Source organism: Lissotriton vulgaris, chromosome 11 (genome assembly GCF_964263255.1).
Source record: "Lissotriton vulgaris chromosome 11, aLisVul1.2, whole genome shotgun sequence".
NCBI classification, from domain to species: domain Eukaryota; kingdom Metazoa; phylum Chordata; class Amphibia; order Caudata; family Salamandridae; genus Lissotriton; species Lissotriton vulgaris.
Window position 1 is genome coordinate 44,255,297 of NC_141699.1, and position 21,434 is coordinate 44,276,730.

The window sequence follows — 21,434 nt, forward strand, 5'->3', positions numbered from 1 at the left end:
ACATGAAACCACTGCACTGGGCTAGCCAGCACTGGCTTCTGACATGAAGCCACTGCACAGGGCTAGCCAGCACTGGCTTCTGACATGAAGCCACTGCACAGAACTAGCCGGCACTGGCTTCTGACATGAATCCACTGCATGGAGCTAGCCAGCACTGGCTTCTGACATGAAGCCACTGCACAGGGCTAGCCAGCACTGGCTTCTGGCAAAAATCAACTGCACGGAGCTAGCCAGAATTGGCTTCTGACATGAAGCTACTGCACAGAGCTAGCCACACTGGCTTCTCACATGAAGCCCCTGCACAGGGCTAGCCAGCACTGGCTTCTGACATAATGCCACTGCACAGGGCTAGCCAGCACTGGCTTCTGATATGAATCTACTGCACAGAGTTAGCCAGCACTGGCTTCTCACATGCAGCTACTGCATTGGGCTAGCCAGCACTGACTTCTGACAATAAGCGACTCCACAGAGCTATTCAGCACTGGCTTCTGACATGAAGCTACTCCACAGAGCTAGCCAGCTTTAGCTCCACAGAGCTAACCAGCACTGGCTTCTGGCATGATGCCACTCCACAGAGCTAGCCAGCACAGGCTTCTAACATGAATGCACTGCACAGAGTTAGCCAGCACTGGCTTCTAACATGAATGCACTGCACAGAGCTAGCCTGCACTGGCTTCTGACAAGGCACCGCAGAGATCTAGCCTGCTCTGGCTTCTGACAAGCCACCGCACAGAGCTAGGCATCACTGGCTTCTGACACAAAGCCGCTCCCTAGAGCTAGCCAGCACTGGCTTTTGACGTGAACCCACTGCACAGAGCTAGCCAGCACTGGCTTCTGACATGACGCCACCTCACAAAGCTAGCCAGCACTGGCTTCTGACTGAAGCCACTGCACAGAGTTAGCCAGCTTTGGCTTCTGACATGAAGCTGCTCCTCACAGCTAGCCAGCACTGGCTTCAGACATGAATCCACTGCACAGATCAAGCCAACACTGGCTTCTTACATGAAACCACTCCACAGAGCTAGCCAACACTGTTCTCTGGCATGAAGGCAATCCACAGAGCTGGTCTGTACTGGCTTCTGACAAGCCTCTGCACGGAATTGTTAGAAATGGGATCCCCGGGTGGCCAGGGCTTGCGCCAAAGTCAGTCAGAGACCACCACTCCTAAGTCAGGGCAAGGGAGATACACGCCAAGATAACCCCTGCTCACCCTCTAGGTAACGTGGCGCGAGCAGCAAGGCTGAACTTGGAGGCGATGTGAGTTAAGTATTTGCGCACGCACCCCAGCCACAACACCCAAGGCCCACCACAAAGGAAACTCCACACAAGGTTATATATAAAAATAGCCTATGTATTATACCAAAACACATTAGATAAAACACACACTTTACAATGTGCCAACAGGCACGGGCAGAATTTACAAAGGATATGTACAAGACAGGGCCACATGAAACTCTGTCAGGAATCAGCACTTCTAGAACTTAGCACTAGGTAGAATTAGCACTTAGAACATAGAATATAAATCACTGTAGCACAAAATAGAACATAAAGCACACAACCAGTAATTACTGGTAACCAGTAGTACCACCTACGCAATCCTAACCACCTTAGGAACAGGTCACGCAGGGAACTAGGACCTCACTAGCACCACCTGCACTAGGAGAAAAACCACCTAAGTATCACACTACCTGTAGGGGTATAAGCACATAACACATGATGCATAACATACATTCAGAGGTGTAAGGGAGGAAAACACATGATGCCTATAAACATTCAGAGGTGTAGCAAAAGAACAATTGCACCAAACTCACATAAGTTACCACCTGTGACAGTCCCTAGGCCAACTGGCCTCTCCCAGTGTCAAGGGTGCCTAAACGTGGCAGCTGCCCACGAAGTGCTGGGCAGCTGGAGATGATGGGGCAAACACGATGAATGGGCCTCACAGGCTCTGTAGAAATGACTGTCCCCTTTTTGGAGCCTCGCTGGGCTCTGAGTAAATAAATGGCCCCTGAGCCTCTCTGGGCTCTCAAAGATACTTGTGGCGACTGAGCCCCTCGTGGGCTCTCAGTAAATCAAAATGCCCCCTTGAAGCCCTCGTGGCTTCACAACACTGCGGCCTCTCGGGAGCCTCTCAGACTCCGAAAACAACTGTGGCGCCTTACTGTGGGAGTCCCCCCCCTCTGGGGGACTTGAGACCACTGGCCCGTCGTTGGAGTCCCTCTGGGACTCTAAAAGGATGCCCCGGGATACTGGAGCCTTGACAGGCTCAACATCAGGTAAGGCCCCCACGAGCCTTTCACTAGGGGGGAGGGGCGGGCACCGGCAATGTGCCCCGGCGCCCCCTCCCTTCTCTCACAGCTACTGTGCACTCACCGGGACGGCGGGGACTCTCTGGCGCTGCCCCTTGGCGGGGGAACTCCTCTCTGGTACCGGTGTGGCTCCTCGGCGGGGGCTGCTCTCGAGGTACTCCTAGGCTTCCCCAGACCGGGGAAAGCAGAAGGGAGACTCGCCGGTCCTGCCCTCGTCCGGGCGTCTTGTGCCTGCCTTCCTGTGGGGCAGGCAGTACTTCCGGGTTGCGGCTGTAGCCAATAGCAGCGCGGCACTGGGGGAATAGAGGCGGGACTTCTGGGTCGCCGTGGGCAGAGCGGCGGCCTGAAAGGATACTCTCCTTGTCGGTGGTATCCGGGGTATGCTCCCGGTTTAAAGGGGCAAATAAAGCGGGGTGAGCACCCGTATTTAGTACAAAAGCGAAACGAAGGCTAAGACGGCGAGATACGGGTCAAATGCCGGGTGGGCACCGACGAAGCACAAGTGAAGCACTCACAAGCGCAATCAGTTAAATAAAGCGCTCCCCAGGCGCTATGGGGACAAAATAAAGCGCTCCTTTCGCTAGAAAGGTGACCACAGCGCTCCCAAGCGCCAACAGGCTGCAGATGTCCCAAAAGTCCAGGGACAAGGTAGAGAAATGCAGAAAGAAAGATAGGGGGGCAAGGCTGGGCCCAGAGCCAGCTCACTGGGTCTCCAGGCAAGGAGACAGTCCAAGTGGCGGTCCTCTGGCCCAACAACAGCAGCAGCCCCCTCAGGCAGGATCCTGGAAGAGAACAATTTCTGGGAGGACACAGCCCCATTTTTATACACCACATTCCTTTGTCTGTAGGTGCAGGGTGGGGGAGAAACCAGTCGCAGCTGGTTTTGGAGCACCCTTGATGTGCTCATCACCTCACTCTATTCACTGGCAGGGCTAGGGTCATCAGTCGCACCACAGGGGGCGGAGCCAGCATTGTCTGGGGAAAACCCAGCCTCATTCAGGACACAGGTACACTCCTCCCCAGCCATCAGCATGCTAATCTCCACACTCACCACCGGGCAGACCCATCATAACTCATGGAGCCTGGCATCCCAGCCAGCTCCAGCCAATCACACACGAGCACCTTCACAGCGCATACACAGCCATGTCTAGAAGTGGCACTTCCGCACAAGACACACTCATGCCACATACATCATTGCGAAGCATTCACTCTCACGCGTTCGCACATACCAAATTCGAGCATGCACACCCCACGCATCAGGAACTACCAGGGACACCGACATTCCCCATGCATTCCTATGGGAGGGCAGGCCAACCTTACTCCACGCACTCAGGGTGCGCACGCACTTTCCACTGGGACACAGTGAAAGTGCGCAGAACCCAAAAATCTCCATCACCAGGTCACCATTAAAAGCAAAAAGTTCAGGGGTGAACCTGCCAGAAGGGCCAAGTCCAACACAACCCCCTTCCAGCCAAAACGCAGGGGAGACCAATGTATTTATTTTATTTATTTATTTATTAGTTTTCTAAAGCGCGACAGCTACCCAAAAAGGGTTTCCCGGCGCTGAGAGACACTAAATTTCAGAGCAGATTGTAAAACTCTGGAGGGAGCCAGAGCAGCTTACTGATTAAAGAGCCAGGTTTTGGTTGCTCTGCGGAAGTGGTTGTAGCGGGTATCCAGACGTAAGTTCAGTGGGAGAGCATTCCATAGTTTGAGGCAACGAGAAGGACCTTCCACCAATCTTTGCTCTACGCACTTTCGGCCCGCAAAAGAGGCATTGAGATGCCGACCTAAGACAGCGAGCCGCCATATAAGCCTGCACAAGAGATTGAAGATATCTTGGGGCATTTCCCCATTTAATTCTGTGCATAAGGCTCAAGTCTTGAATTTGATGCGGTTTTTGATTTTCAATCAGTGGAGTGCCTTGATGTGTCCAGATATTCTTTCCCTTCTGGGACACTTGCAGAGCAGTATAGCTGCGGCATTTTGGAAAAGTTGAAGGCGTCTCATGACTGCTTGCTTTGCTCCCAGGTATAGGACATTACCGTAATCTAAACGGGAGGTGATCAGTGCATTGACCACTGACTTCTGCGTGTCTTCTGGCAGCAACCAGATGATTTTTCTGAGCCATCTCAGAATGGTAAAACAGGTGGCAGTTACATTGTTGACTTGTGGCTCCATGGTTAAATCATTGTCAATGATAATGCCTAGGTTACGTACTTGGTTTGATGGGGTAGGTAATGAACCCATTTCAGAGAGCCAGTGTCTGGGATTCCAAAGGTAGTGATCTGGACCCAAAATTAGAACCTCTGTTTTGTTTCCATTCAACTTGAGTAGATTGTTATTCATCCAGGTTGCAACCTTTCTGAGGCCGATTTGAAGGCAAGAGGCGGCGTCCTGATCACCCTTAGAAAGTGAAAAGACAATCTGAGAGTCGTCTGCATAGGTAAACATGTTTAAACCTGTTTCTTCTGAAATCTGGGCAAGAGGGGTTACGTACAGATTAAAAAGCAGAGGACTCACAACTGATCCCTGAGGGACACCATAGGGGGGTCGATGGATTTTAGAAGTCGAGGTATTGGAAGCGATCTGAAAAGTCCTAAGAGAAAGGAATGATGCAATCCAATCCAATGCAGTTCCCCTGATGCCCATGGCCGAGAGAGAATTTAACAAGATGGTGTCAAATGCTGCGCTGAGATCCAAAAGGATCAGCGCAGCAGACTCCCCTCTGTCGACCAAGAGGCGAAGATTTTCCATCACCCCGAGCAGTGTTGTCTCGGTCGAGAAGCCAGGGCGGAAACCCGATTGGGAAGGGTGTAGTAAGTTGTTTTTCTACGAGTATTTGGCAAGGTGACCATGGACGTGTGTCTCCAGGATTTTGGAAAAAGCAGGTAGTAATGATATCGGACGGACGTTGGCCAGGATTTTAGGGTCTGCTGATGTTTTTTTTTAGCAGTGGTGAGACCATTGCGTGTTTCCACATAGACGGAACCTTCGCTGAGGATAGGGACAGGTTCAGGGTCTGACATATTACAGAAAGTTACGAAGTGTCAAGAAGTTTTAGTACTGAGATAGGGAGGGGGTCAATCGGGGAGTCCGACTTCAGTTTCCCTAAGATAGCTTGAAGGTCCTGAATTTTTAGTTCAGGCCAGGATAGCAATGGCTCGTAGGGCAAATCTATCAGGTAGGAGGTGTTCATCTCATTGGAAACGGGATTTGGGTGCATTTTGGCCTGAGTCTGTTGTTGCGTGACTATATCCTGATAGATGGTCTCTATCTTATTTGTAAAGAACAGTGCCAGTTCTTCACATTGATCATCGTTCAGCGGAGGAGGTTTGGCTGTGGTATTAGCACCTGCTAAGTCCTTTACTAAATTGAACAGTATTTTCGATTTGTCTGTGGCCTCGGCAATGGTCTTTGCCACGTAGGTAGTTCTAGCCACGGTACAGGCTTTGTGGTAAAGTTTAAGTTCATTTTTGTAGGTTGTTCCTGCTATACTGGAGTATTCTTTCCTCCATAAGCGTTCCAAACGCTTGCATTTGGATTTTGTGGCCTTCAGTGATTCATTGTACCATGGTGCAGGAGGGATGGACTTTCCTGCTTGGGGCGATAGAACACGGACGCGGGCCCGCAACTGCAGGGACACCCTCATGTTCTACGCCACGGTGAACCCATGGGATTCCTTCTCAACACACTACCTGGACCAACTGGGCTACCCCACTGGTACTCCCGAGCTGTCCGCGGCCAGGACCAGGCACTGGGCCACCCAGGTGCCACCGGTCCTTGCCTATTCACAGAGTGGGGGGTGGTAACCCCTGGTACATAGTAGCCATTCTCCACTCTTCCTGTCTGCAAGACAGGACTAGACTGCCACTGGTTCCCCAGCCTAGGGTCTACAACCTCAGGCGGACCAGGAGTCTCAGGGAAGGCTCTCCTCCCCCTACCTCTTCTTCTAGGGTTCCTCCTCCTCCTGCGAGGGGTACCCTTACAACGCCACTCCAACCCAGGGTTTAACCCCTCAGGTTGCACCGGGGTCAGAGGTGGTCTTTCCCACCCTCTGCACCCCCTTCCAGAGGTCTGCCCTCTCCCAACTGGAGCGGTACCTCTGGAAGAAGCACTGGTCAGGACACTGATTACAGTCGTCCCACCCTTCAGGTCAGGCTGAACCTGAACCTGGCCTCCCAACCTCTGGTCTAAAACCTTTGGCGGAATAATTGCCTGGCACTCCAGGACTTCAGGTGACTCACACACCATCCCCCTGAGGCTGACACATGACCCATGTGTCGTGTGACTGTCTGCCTGGCGCAAATCTCCCGCCCCTGTCCTCCTGACAGTGCGTGAAGATCACCCAGAACAGAAGTGGCACTACCCGGGTGCCCCCAAGAAGATCTAGCCCAACTGGCTAGTCCCTGGTCCACTGGTGCATCCACTGGGACCACCGCACAGAGCTAGGTGACACTGGCTTCTGACACGAATCCACTGCACAGAGCTAGCCAGCACTGGCTTCTGACATGAAGCCACTCCACAGAGCTAGCCAGCACTGGCTTCTGACGTGAAGCCACTCCACAGAGCTAGCCTGCACTGGCTTCTGCCATGAAGCTGCTCCACAGAGCTAGCCAACACTGGCTTCTGACATGAATCCACTACACAGAGCTAGCCAGCTTTGGCTTCTGACATGACCCTGCTCTTCAGAGCTAGCCAGTACTGGCTTCTAACATGCCATTCCACAGAGCTATCCAGCACTGGCTTCTAACATGAATGCACTGCACAGAGCTAGCCTGCACTGGCTTCTGACATGAAGCTGCTCTTAAGAGCTAGCTAGTACTGGCTTCTGACATGAATCCACTGCACAGAGCTAGCCAGCACTGGCTTCTCACATGAATGCACTGCACAGAGCTCGCCTGCACTGGCTTCTGACATGAATTCACTACACAGAGCTAGTCAGCTTTGGCTTCTGGTATGAAGCTGCTCTTTAGAGCTAGCCAGTACTGGCTTTTGACATGAATCCATTGCACAGAGCTAGCCAGTACTAGCTTCTCACATGAATGCACTGCACAGAGCTAGCCTGCACTGGCTTCTGACAAGCCACTGCACAGAGCTAGGCAACACTGGCTTCTGACAAGCCACTGGACAGAGGAAGCCAGCACTAGCTTCTGACGTAAAGCCACTGCACGGAGCTAACCACCACTGGCTTCTGAGATGAAGCCACTCCAGAGAGCTAGCCAGCACTGGCTTCTGACGTGACGCTGCTCCACAGAGCTAGCCAACATTGGCTTCTGACATGAAGTCACTCCACAGAGCTAGCCAGCACTGGCTTCTGACACAAAGCCGCTCTTAAGAGCTAGCTAGTACTGGCTTCTGACATGAATCCACTGCACAGAGCTAGCCAGCACTGGCTTCCCACATGAATGCACTGCACAGAGATAGCCTGCACTGGCTTCTGACAAGCCACTGCACAGAACTAGGAAACACTGGCTTCTGACACGAAGCCGCACCACAGAGCTGGCAAGCACTGGCTTCTGACGTAAACCCACTGCACAGAGCTAGCCAGCACTGGCTTCTGACAAGCCACTGGACAGAGGAAGCCAGCACTAGCTTCTGACATAAAGCCACTGCACGGAGCTAACCAACATTGGCTTCTGACATGAAGTCACTCCACAGAGCTAGCCAGCACTGGCTTCTGACATGAAGCCGCTTCACAGAGCTAGCCAACACTGGCTTCTGACATGAAGCCACTCGACAGAGCTAGCCAACACTGGCTTCTCATATGAAGCCGCTCCTCAGAGCCAGCCCGCTCTCCACTGCGGCCGCCACAAGGCGGCAAAAGCAGGGGCCACCACAGTTGGCCAGAGGGCGAGCTACTCAACTGACTGTAAGTAATATGTACATTTGTTAAGCAGAACTAATGAATATCTATATATTTATAAACATAATTATTATACATGTTTATACAAAGCGATAAACATATGTAGGTTCACCCGACGAAACGCGTCATGTCTGTTTGGTGGTGAATAAAATCACGTTATAGAAACCTACTTGCCGTGTGGTTCGTGTACTGATTGTGCTGTCAGACACTTGAAGTCGAGGATTGTTTCTGCATATATAAATGCTTATATACATAGGGGTGTGCTGTATATTTATGTTTGCCTATGGTGGTGATGTGGGGAAGGGCTAATACTTGAGGAGTGTTCTGAAGAAAAGGTGGTTATCTGTGGATCTTATGTTTGGGGGTAAAGAGTTCCATAGTTTAGCTGCTTGAACAGTGAAATATGTGCCACATATGATTTTTTTCTTGTATCTTAGGATTTTGAGGCGAGGTGCCCTCTAGAGCGGAGGTTCCTTTGCTGAATGTATTTGGTGATTTCATTCCTGATGAACAGCGGTCTTGTTCCATGTATCTCTTTGTGGTTGATACAAAGCAGCTTGAACGTGGATCTTTTGGCAACCAGTAACCAAATGTAGGGCCTTCAAGGAAGGGAAGATGTGGACTTGTGGCTTTATATGTAAGAGTAGTCTGGCAGCCGAGTCCTGAATCTTTTGTAGTATTTTCATAGTCGTTAAAGGTGGTCCGTGGTAGAGGCCATTTGCGTAATGGAGTTTAGACAAACCGAGAGAGATGGTAGGAGGAACTATGTGCGAAAATCCCAGGTGGGGAAGATGTCGCACAGTTTTTATAGTAGCAAAGCTTGATCTTGCTAGTTTGTCCACTTGGGCATTCATCACAGCTTGCAGTCCATGGTCATTCCGAGGTTTCTTACTTCCTTTGATACTATAGGCGGTGTTACCTGGTCGTCAGGCCAGATGGCGAGTGGGTCATAATTTTTCCAATATCTAAGTTAGTATTTCCGCTTTGGAAGCATTCATTTTGAGATGGCTTCACATCATCCATTGATCCACGGCTCTGAGGCAACTAAAAATGTGTGAGTTTCCAATATCTTTGGGCCATTCCAGCTTAAGGAGTATGTGCGTGTCATCTGCATAGTCGTAGCACGTGAGATGAAATTGATTAATCAGTGCCACTAATGACTTCATGCAGATGTTGAAAAGCATGGGCGAGATGATAGAACCTTCAGGGACCCCTGCTTTTGTGGAGTACGGTTTGGGCAAGAGAGGTGGGGTATGAATGACATTGGTTCTGTTTTGAACATAGAATGTGATTCAGTCAAGAGCGGTCCCCTCTATGCCGGCTTCGTAGAGTCTTTGTTTCAGAGTGTCATGGTCAACTGTCAAAGGCAGCTGAGAGGTCCAAGAGGAGCAGTGCAGCGACCCCGTTGCTGTCAACTGTGTTCTTAAGGTCATCCCAGATGGTAATGAGGGCCGATTCTGTGGCTCTTCCCGGACGGAATCCTGTTTGAAAGTCTGAAAGTATGGAATTATTGCCAATGAAATGTGACATCTTTGCAAATATTGCTCTTTCTTTCAATTGGCCCAGGATGGATCCATTTGTTATCGTTCTGTCGATGTCTCGTTCAGGCGGGTCCAGGTTTGTTGTCTATAAAGATGGGCGCATGTAGGACTTTTTTTTTAGATCTTCTGTAAATATTCCCATAATTAAGGAATTGTTGGATGAATCTTTTTATTGGTGTGGCTGCAGAGATAGAATAATTTTCTTGAAGCTTTGTGGTGGACATGGTTCAGAAAGGCTGTCAGCAGGCCTGCTTGCTTTGACCAGATCCATGAATTAATTGTGTGATATTTGTTGGAAAGAACACAGCGTCTTGGTTAGCCTACTCTTGGAGGTTTCTTTTGGAAAAAGGTTGGTGCTGGCGAATTTTCTTTGTTGGAAATAGGAGTCCAACATGTCTGCTTTGGTTGTCTAAAGATTTGTCTGTTTGCGAATTCTTGAGTAATCGGATGGGCTCCTTCTAGGCAATTTGGTTTAGAATTTTGGTGAGAATTTTCTAGAATTCTTTATTTGCACATTTAGCATTTTGAATTCTGTCTGAATAGGATGTTTTCTTCTCTTTTTTGATTCCTAAGAATCTAACAGTACAAATAGGCAAGGGGACTGTCAGAGCCCTATGACTAACAATTCCATGGACCGCTCTGACTAATTTCCCCCAGTTACAGTGACACAAACTTTGAACCTCATTCAGACTGCTCAATCAGGGTCTCCAGAAGATCCTTGCCCTCCATTTGTGCTAAAATTGATTCCAGATATCTCAGCCAAAGTACTTCCAAATATTTTCAATCCCATGTTCAGCACAGGGATCTTTCCTATTGCCTGGAAAAGGGATTCAATCCTCCGTCTTTTTTTTTAATAAACACTCTTGACCCGGAAGTTCCATCTAACTACTGACCTATTGCCAAACTTCAATTTCCGGCAAAAATAACTGAAAAAATCATGAACAATCAATTAAACCAATTTATTTTAGAGAACAATCTATTGAATTCCAGACAATTCGGATTTAGTTTAGAACAAAGCACTGAGACAGCCCTTATTAAAGCAATGTACAAACTGAAACTCATTCTAGACGGAGGAGGAACAGCTACTCTGATCCTATTGAATCTGACTGTGGCCTTTGATACCGTAGACCATCCAACCCTGCTCTCCCGCTTGGAGGATCTAGGCATGAAAGACATAGCCTTAGAATTACTTAAATCATTCCTAAAGAACAGGTAAATCACCGTGCAACTGGACAATTTTAGCTCCAATACCTTCTTCCTACCTTGCGGGGTGCCACAGGGATCATCGCTTAATCCCACCCTGTTTAATCTCTACGTAAGAGAGCTTGCCTCCTTAGTCCAATCCTTCGGCTTTTCTCTCACTTCGAACGCAGATGACACACAGCTCGTTCTATCTGCTGCCCGTGACACCAGTCGCACCAGTCATCCACCTCATAACGGCATGAGATAGACTGGCAGATAGATGAGTAAGCACCGTCTCCAACTTAATTCAGATAAAACTGAAGTGATTCTTCTGGGAAACAACCCTCATCTCTGGTCTACCGCTTGTTGGCCATCGGACCTGGTTGGTCCACCCCAACCCACCACAAAGGCTAAAAGCCTCGGAATGGTGCTCGATGATAAGCTTAACTTTAGCAAGCAAGTCAACTTAGTTCTATACGCCTCTTATATTATCCTTAGAATCATAAGAGCAATTATACACTTTCATATCCTCTTTAATCCTATCTAAAATGGATTATTGTAATGGACTTTACATTAATTTTCAGGCACAATATCTCAAGAAACTTCAGGTATTCCAAAACGCTGCCGCCAGATTACACCTTAACCTTCCCAAACATCACTCTGTTCCTCAAGCAATCAAAGATCTGCATTGACTAACGATTAAGAATCGCATTAAATTTAAGGCACTTTGCCTCACCTTCAAAGCTCTACATGCAGACTTTCTTATAAAATCCATGTCTTGGTACGTTCACAACAGGAACCTGAGCTCAAGCGGAGCCTCCAAAGTTACCACCTTCAGATTTAAGAAATCCGAATGGGGTGGAAGCGGCTTCCTCGCGGGAGCAACCAAGGAATGGAATCTTCTGCCAACACATAAGATCGGTACCCTACAGGTTTACAGAAAGCTTCTGAAAAACTGGCTTTTCAATCCTTAGCCCCTTGTCAGTCCCCCCTCTCTTTGCTGAGCTAGTCCCAAGACATCCTAGGGTATACATAGCGCTTTACAAGTATTTTGATCTAACATTTAATCTGTTAAATTTCTGTAGGTGAAGTTTGTCTTGGTTGGCATTTGTTTTGAGCCAGGCACGTTGCAGCTTTCTAATACGCTGGTTTATCTCTTTTAACTCTGTATTTCTACAAGGTGCCTGTTTTCTTTTGTTCTGGTGTGTTCTTAGTGGTATTAGGATATCAAAAGCTTCCTGTAGTCTCTCGAATAGATTATTACCGGAATTTATTGTTTCTAGGTCTGTACTGGATGTTAGTTGTATTTCGAGTTTGTTCCATGGTTGATAGGTGGATGCATGTAAGGTGTTTTTAGGTGTGTTGTTTTGTGTTGTTTTATATTGGAAAGCAAGCAAATGGTGGTCTGGCCATGTGACTGGAGTGACCGTTTGATAGGTAACTAGTTCTCTATTTGCGAAAATGATATTTAGGATATGTCCAGCGATGTGTGTGGGATTGTGGAAGATTTGATGCCGGTTCAGTGCGTCTAGGCCTGTGATTATTGTATTCGGATGGGTCATATTGGGTCTGTCAGACCAAATGTTTAGATCACCCAGGGTGTATAGGTTGGAGTATAGTGTTATAAGGTTTGAAACGGTGTCTAGAAGTGTGTCCGGTAATTTTGCATTGCTAGGTGGCGGTCTGTACTCACCGGACGATGTGATGATGACAGAATCCTTGTTTTGTGAAGTGCTCACTCAGCGACTGCGGTCACGAGGGTTAGGGTAGTTCACTGAGCTGCCTGCCTGGGTCTGGAAGAGTTATTGGTTGGTTGAGGATCCTTTCTGGGTCTGAGAACGGATGCTCCAGCCTGACCCTTGTCCTGTGGCCCTCTAAGGGGCCCTTCTGGGTGTCTGCAAGGCTCAAGCATTTTGATGCTTCTCGCATCCTAGAGTCACTCATGAGAAATCTTTTTCCGTTTCTTGTTCTTTGATGCCCTCCGGTGGTGCCTCAATGATTGACTTTGTTCCTAAGTGAATGAAGCCTTAGAGTGCCAAGGGAAGCCAGATGGCCACTTCCCTCTCAGCACTCGACGAAAACATGCTTCCTTCCTCGGGTTTGTTGCTGTAGCAGGGCAGGGGGGGGACCACAGCCTCCTGCTTCAGTGGGATCTGCCCCTCGGATCTCCCTTGAGAATCAGCCCCCTTAAGGGGCTGCCCCACTGGATTGTCTGCCCCCAGGAGTGTCAGCCCCCCTGGAGTGTCAGCCCCCCTGGAGTGTCAGCCCCCCTGGAGTGTCTGCCCCCCTGGAGTGTCTGCCCCCCTGGAGTGTCTGACCCCCTGGAGTGTCTGCCCCCCTAGAGTGTCTGCCCCCCTAGAGTGTCTGCCCCCCTAGAGTGTCTGCCCCCCTGGAGTGTCTGCCCCCTGGAGTGTCTGCCCCCTGGAGAGTTTGCCCCCTGGAGAGTCAGTCCCCCTGCAGAGTCAGCCCTCCTGGTGTGTCTGGAGGGTCCGCCCCCTGGAGGATCCACCCCTGCAGTGTCAGCCCCCTGAAGGGTTCGCCCCCTGGAGGGTCAGGCCCCTGGAGTGTCCGCGCCCTTGAGGGTCAGCCCCCTGGAGGGTCAGCCCCCCGGAGTGTCTGCCCCTTGGAGTGTCTCCCTCCTGAAGGGTCCGCCCCCTTGAGGCTCCACCCACTGGAGGGTCAGTCGCCTATCTCTACCGGAGTATGTAGCCTGGAGATGAGTACAGTCGCAGACGGCACGGGGCCCCCGGAGCTTCCATGCCTATGGGATGTGGGGGAGACTGAGCAGGCCTTGACTCGTTGCACCTCCCTGGGGTTTTAAGGCAAATAAAGCATGGAGCTTCGGATAGATTTGCACACGTATGATCTATTGTGTGATCTTGTGTAACTGCACACACAGTAGAGCACAGGTGACTGCGTTGAGATGAGCAGAGAACTGATGCTCTCGCATCCTTGTCTTTCAGATGCTCCGATTTTCATGTCGTTCCCACATTTCTACAGCGCGGACCCCGTCTTCACCCAGGCCGTGGATGGCCTGAACCCCAGTGCCTCGCAGCACTCCATGTTCCTGGACCTGCACCCGGTAAGTGCTGCTGCTCTGCCTGCTGAGAGGCTGTTTTGTGTCCAGCCTTTGCTTCTGTGTGTGAGTGACATGGAGTAGGCATGCCTGGGAGAGTGTGCTATAACGGTATTTAACACACGGCCTGAGTCTGCGCCTGGGAGGGTGTGCTATAACGGAATTTAACACACGGCCTGAGTCTGCGCCTGGGAGAGTGTACTATAACGGCAATTAACACACGGCCTGAGTCTGCGCCTGGGAGAGTGTGCTATAACGGCATTTAACACACAGACTGAGTCTGCGCCTGGGAGAGTGTGCTATAACGGCATTTAACACAGGGACTGAGTCTGCGCCTGGGAGAGTGTGCTATAACGGCATTTAACACACGGCCTGAGTCTGCGCCTGGGAGAGTGTGCTATAACAGCATTTAACACACGGCCTGAGTCTGCGCCTGGGAGAGTGTGCTATAACGGCATTTAACACACAGACTGAGTCTGCGCCTGGGAGAGTGTGCTATAACGGCATATAACACACGGCCTGAGTCTGTGCCTGTGAGAGTGTGCTATAACAGCATTTAAGTACTGAGAAAGAAGGGGTCCCAGTGGGAGAGTAACAGTTACCACAAATTATAGACAAAAAATTAGTAATACACTTAATTAATCTACACTGTTTTTATTCACAATGTAGTTATAACCAGGATATAGTATCCAGCAATAACCATTTCAAAAAGGTTGTGTTGTGCCCCAGGGAACAAGGGAAAGGTGATAAGGTGAGGATAGTGTGAATGTGGAATTGTGACAGTAAAATCAGGCAGTAATCTGAACGCACTTGTAAGTCAATTGGAACATACAGACGAACATGAATGCAAATATATCACTTAATCGAAAACATTCCCCACGCAGTACATAAATGTAACAATTTGGGTGTGGAGCTGATGGGAAGAGGACAGTTGTCGACGTTTCGACCCTCCGGTTATGCAGTTATCAATGGTGCCCTTGCTGCAGGGTCTTCATCAGGACAAGGCGGGGGCAGGCAACCTATTAATACATATCAAGGATTGGATTCAGGTTACTAAACCTATTTAAATGATAGCATAGTCAACATAATTAGATTAGCACACATTGCGAAGGAGGAGCGTACCTATTTATTCGGTGCTCATCATCATTGTCATTGTGGACAGGCCAATTAAACCTCTTTATTGGGAACATGAATTCCTATAAAATTAATAAGAAACAAAAAAGTTTTTGTAACACTTATTTAGAAATGCTACGGTGAGGAGTTAAAATTGAAGATCACTCTCAAAGAGAGCGTAGGCTTTCTATTATCATGTATTAGATGTTGTAAACTTACATAATGGATTATAAGATCCGCGTTACGGCGGGATTCGAAATCAGGCCCGGGGACGCTGGGCACTAGGGATCCGGAGATACATCTATGAAATAAGGGAGCTCCGTTAAGTATCGCGGAGTGGAACTGCGTTGGTGTCAATAATGCATGAAACAACCCGTGGCTTACCCGAGAGGTATTTTAGTTGAAGTTATCGTCCCCACGTTGTTGACGGTGCTGCGAACATTTCAACGGGCACCCTCTGGGGACGAATGAAAAAGCCAAGTTTCTTATTGTGGTGCTTGTCAAGGGAAATTCTATCAAGGGGGCATTTGGTTAGAGCGTCGGGGCGCTTACCGGAGTGAGAATCAATCCGGCGTCTTCTCTGCTCGTCTCTACAATGGCGAACGGGTTTCCTGTGTGGTTGGTAACCACGGAGACGAAGTCACATGACAGCACTGTCGCATGTGGAAACTGCAAACAGACTGCAGCTTCAAAACTGTGGTAAATATTTGATTTACCGTCTTAATTTCTATGCAGGTAAGTACTTAAACAAAAATAACTCAATCGGAAAGAAAGAGGCAGAGTCCGTGGTGTTAGAGTTCTTAGGGGTTTTATTCCTTAAAAAGGAATGGTCATGGTACCAGATCGGATATCTTGTTCCTGCCACCACTGGGGTGCAGGAAGGGATAGAGCATACTTTATTGACAAGACATAACTTTTATACTTAAAACATATACTGGAAACCAAATACAGTGGGCGTAACAGCTGAGAGAAACAAGATAAGAACATATACGTGTTAGCAATACGTAATCAGAGGCGTGAACTAGGCGTGAACATAGAAAACGTCATAGGTAAGTGTCACAAGTAGGTGGGTACTTGGCAGAAACTTGTAATGTCAGCAGAAATCTGAGGCCTGGATGCGCGCGCAGCTGCATGACGTGTGATTGACGTGGAACTGGAAGGTGCAGGGGACTTGACATTTACACTTTCGGAAAGAGACAGAAGTCTGGCATGTCAGATCAACTCGTACCTAGATCATATCTGATATCTGATGTTTAGGAACCATATTATCTAGAGGGAAAGGTCTCTTGGGCAGAGGCTACTCTATACTGACTGTGAGTGCGTGTATGGGCGTCTACGTGTCTGCATGAGATGCGAGGGGGCATGGGCCTACCATGGTAACAGAGGCTATGAATTACTTGCATGAAGACAGTGAGGCCGGGCCCTTTGCTCTACAGCTGGAAAGATGTTTACTTGAACTAGTAGGCAGGAATGTATGTTAAGGAGCGGAACAGATAATTCGAAGGTTGAATACAGTCTTGGCAGGCAGCAGGCTGAGCTACGCGCCGTTAGCCGCGCAGGGAGTAAGGCAGAGTTCAGAGATGCAGGTGGGGCTGCAACTTCGGAGCGTTTCAGGAGGCTTGGGGCCTGGACTTGCATCTGGGCCTTGCGGAGCCTTAGAAACGGGTGCAATTTGACCATACATGCACCATATAAAGACGTTGGCATGGCATATTTAGGAACTGAATTATCGATCCATTCATGGCGGATCTGAAAGAGGACATGTTAACGTTGGACGCAAATGTATTTGCGTCTTCATAGCTGGCACAGGAGGGAAGTTACATGCACTTTAGGCTGGTACATGGAGACGGTGGGGTACACGGTAGGGAACATTACTTGACCATAAAATTTATATTTCCTCATTCCCTCCTTGTTCCCTACGGACCCTTCACGATATATCGATTCTCATAAACCGATCAGTCTGTTCTTGTAACATTATTTGCTCTTCTTTCTTCTTTTTGCGTTTTAAGTGAAAACTGGAATGTTCAATACATGAAGTGACGCACAGGCCACAAATCGCTGGCCCACACTGTAGGCACAGGCAGCAACTGAATACTATGACAAGGGCAATGCCCAGGAAGGATAGGAGCTTCCATCCCCAAGCGGTCAACGTTGTCCAGAACCAACCGGACCAAGTCCAGGTGCCTGGATTCTGATGTATCAAACTTGCAATTTTATGAAGACGTGTAATAGCTTTATATACTGTGGGCGCGTTTTCTGGAATGAAAACACAGCAGCTTGACCCGATGACCTTACAGGCTCCGCCTCTATCTGCTAGGATGACATCAATAACAAGACGATTCTGAAGAACAACAACCCGCATGGCAGATTGCTCCTCTGTTAAGTTACCTAGGGCGGAGGCAGTTTCATTCACTACTGCTTCGAGTGTTCTAGTTAATCTGCGTATTAGCTTACTATTTTGGACAGGACCTATGAAGAAAAAGAATCCTTTATTGAAATCTGTGTATTGCTCCCATGCCGTTTCAGTATAGTCGACAATCGGGAGATCTCTTCGGAGTCTATCTTTTACTAGATTTGTATTTCTGTGATAATCAGGAGGGGCTAGAAAAACAGGTGGCAGAAGGAATGCAATGTAACAGGTACCATCCCAATCTGGAGGTAAACGTATGTATGCGGTATAACCACAAACAAAGTAGGAATGACGAGTGGCTCTGAAGGAAGATTTGCCTTGATCACTGAATTCGACCACAGTAGTACATTTACTATGACCTAAGTGTACTGAACCCTTCTTTCTGACACATAAATCACCCGTGACTGGTAATACTGACATAGCAGGGAGAACTGGTGCAGCTTCAGACTCAACAGTAAGAATCATAAGGTTAATTGTATAATTACCTAATCCATATACTTCATTTTCTAAATCAGTTCCTATTCTTATGGGAAGTCCCTTCTTGTCAGGATAACAGGCGTTAAGCAGAACTAAGTTCAGGTTTCCCCAAACCCAATTTCCTTTGAAAACAGCAATATCAGAATCTAAGGAATTAATTATTCTAAACCATGCTCCACAGGAGCCATTGTGAGTGAACGGATACGGAAAGAGGGGCAGAACTCCCTTGTATTTCTGATAGGGAGGGAGTCGGCCACATATCCAACAGTTTGTAGCATTATTAGTCTGATGGGAGTGATGTAACATTCTAATGAATGTATTGTTGCGCAGCGCAAGTCTGTAAGATAATTCATGGGGGGGTAACTCACTAAAAGAATGTTCAGCAGTGACATTGTAAGCAGATTGTTCACGCTTGAAGATAGGGTAGTATATAGGAAGTAATATACTAGCAACAATAATCAGAAGACTTAGAAAAAACATAATCAATAATGTCACTATACAGTGACTATGGAGTGATTTACAATATGTATGTTTCTTGAGTTGTCTCTCTCTCTCTCTATCTCGGTCTAGGGGATACATGTCAGAAACTATTTAACCGATTCACCTAGGGGAGGACTTAAACAATTAAACTGTCTGACTTGCTAGATCGAAGCTTTAATCGATACTCTTCTTGGGGAGTTTTCTCTCTTCTTGGAACTTTAAAGTCTTTAGTATCGAGGCAGTCCTTGGAGGGGGTGGACGAGTCAGTCTCTGGCAGCAGTTCATTACATTTTTTAATATGACTCGTGTGGATCCACCCCTTACGGCCTTCCACTTTGATGGCGGTCCTCGTGGTGAGAAGGACGATCTTCGGCTCTTTCCAGCGGGGCTCCAGCGGGCTTTTCCTGTCGAAGTTACGAATTAGGACTGTGTCCCCGGGACGGACATCGTGGGGCTTTACATCAGTGTTGTCGGGGAAGGCTGCAGCAACCTGTGAACGACATGATTGGAGTGCAGACATCAAGGAGGCAAGGTAATCTGTCAGCATAATACAATCAACATCGGTTATTTTCTTAAGCATGGGCGTCCCCCACATATTTGGTGGTCGTCCAAAGACCACTTCATACGGGGATAGTCCTGATCTCGAATGGGGGACCATTCTCATGTAGAACAATGCAACTGGCAGGGCGACTATCCAGTCGACCCCTTTCTCTTTACATATTTTAGCAAGGCGTGTTTTCAGTGTCTGGTTATGCCTCTCTACAAGGCCAGCGGCTTCGGGATGTCGGACGCAGTGGAATTTCCACTGATATCCCAGCAGAAGGGAAACCTGTTTCATGAGCTCGGATGAGAATGGCTGTCCGTTATCTGAGTACACGACACGGGGCAAGCCGTACCGTGGGAAGAATTCACGAACCAGCTGCCTGGCAGTGGTCGGAGCAGTGTAATCTGAGACTGGATATGCTTCGGTCCAACGGGAAAGTGCACAAACAACTACGAGGACGTACTTAAATCCTCGACAACGGTCCATCTGGATATAATCCATCTGGAGGACTTCAAAAGGGTGATCAGGAGGATGGAATCCACCTTGCTCTACAGGGACGCTTTTACCTGGATTGAACTGACAACAGATCATGCAAGTACGCACTTTCTGTTTTGCTGCTGCTCGTAAGTGTTTGTTGTACCAGAGATTCTGTAAACTGTCTAACATAGCTTTTTCTCCTAGATGTGCTGGACTATGTGCTGTATTTATTATGACTTGAACCATAGAGTCGGGGAGAAACCATGTAGATTTTCCCTTTGTCATCCAACCTTGATCTGTCTGGATCCCTCCTAGTTCAGTCCATTTCTTGATTTCGTCTGGAGTAGCATGTGTCTGAATATCGATTACATCTAGTGTGGGATCCTTAACTGTCATACAACGTGTCGGCACTATGATCTTTGTTACATCAGTTGTCTGAGTGTGAGTCAATGCTGTATGTTTTGCTGTTTGGTCTGCCAGGTCGTTACCCTGGGAAACGGAATCTGTAACTTTAGTATGTGCTTTACATTTCATGATGGATATGCCTGAAGGCAAATGTATTGCTTCTAACAGTGCTTGAATGAGAGGACCATGTTGGATCTTGGCACCGTGAGAGGTCAGGAAACCTCGTTCTTGCCATAACACTCCGAAGTCGTGTACGACTCCGAAAGCATAACGTGAATCTGTGTATATATTAACATTTCTGTTCTTGGCTAGTATACAGGCTCGGGTCAGAGCGATGAGCTCTGCTGCTTGAGCGGACAGTGTATCAATACGATATGTTTCTTTTACTTCAGTTTCAGTGGTCACTGCATAGGCGGCCACTAATTCTCCTGTGTTTGTTCTCATACATGAACCATCCACATAAAGTGTTAGGTCTGGATTTGTCAATGGAACATCGGTTAAGTCTCGTCGGGGCTTTGTTACTGCATTAATGATCTCTATACAATCATGCGGGGCTGAATTAGTCATAATCGAAGGTAACAATGTTGCAGGATTCAGGATGTTACAGCGTCTGATTTCTATGTGTGGCTGGAATAGTGTCAGTTCATAACCTGTCAGTCGTGCTATAGTCAAGTGTTGAGTCTGGGTTCGATTTAAAAGAACCTCTACAGAATGTGGGACTTGTACTGTTAATTGATGTCCTAAAACAATTGAATCGCTCTGTCTGATTGCTAGGGCTGTCGCTGCGACTGACTTTAAACACGCAGGAAGCGCCTGGGCTACTGAATCCAATGTACTTGAAAAATAAGCGCAAGGCTTATGTGAACCTGCTTGATCTTGAGTGAGGACAGACAACGCTGTACCATCACGTTCTGTAACAAAAAGCGTAAAAGGTTTGCTGTAACATGGTGTTGCTAAAACTGGTGCTTGACATAAAGCTTTCTTTAATTCCTCAAAAGCCTGTGTATGTTCCTGAGTCCAAGGAAGGGCAGTCGAAGTCGCTGCCTCCTGTGTTGTCAACTGAATGAGTGGTTTAGCTAGAAATGCATACTGGGGAATCCATTGTCTGCAGTACGAGGTGAGGCCTATAAAGGCCCGCACTTCCTTTTGTGTCTGGGGTTGTGGCATATTTACAATTAACTGAATGCGATCAGGAGTGAGCTGTCTCCCCACTTTGGACAGCAAGTGACCCAAGTACACAACTTGCTGAACACAGAATTGTAGCTTCGAAGGGGACACCTTGTGCCCCTTGTCGGCCAGAAAATGTAGAACTGTCAGTGATGCTTGTTCACATTCGGGTTCACTTCGTGCGGTGATCAGCAGATCATCGACATATTGCAGTAAAGCGGTGTTAACTGGCATTTGAATACAATCGAGTTGTCTTTTCAGTGCTTGACTATAGATGCTGGGGCTTTCTGTGAATCCTTGAGGTGCGCGTGAAAATTTGAAACTTCGTCCATTTAAACTGAATCCGAAGAGGTATTGGCTCTCTGGGTCAATAGGGACACTGAAGAA

The 21,434-nt window shown here is 48.1% G+C and overlaps 1 protein-coding gene across 2 annotated transcripts in view; it reads left to right on the plus strand.

The window, feature by feature from the left end:
- The window catches only part of SCARB1 (scavenger receptor class B member 1), a 549,841-nt gene that overhangs the window by 358,622 nt on the left and 169,785 nt on the right, over positions 1-21,434 (plus strand). For both annotated transcript variants that reach the window (XM_086942688.1, XM_086942687.1), the window contains exon 8: positions 13,862-13,980. In XM_086942688.1, the coding sequence (XP_086798814.1) occupies positions 13,862-13,980 (119 nt within the window). The remainder of the gene's footprint in view (positions 1-13,861; positions 13,981-21,434) is intronic.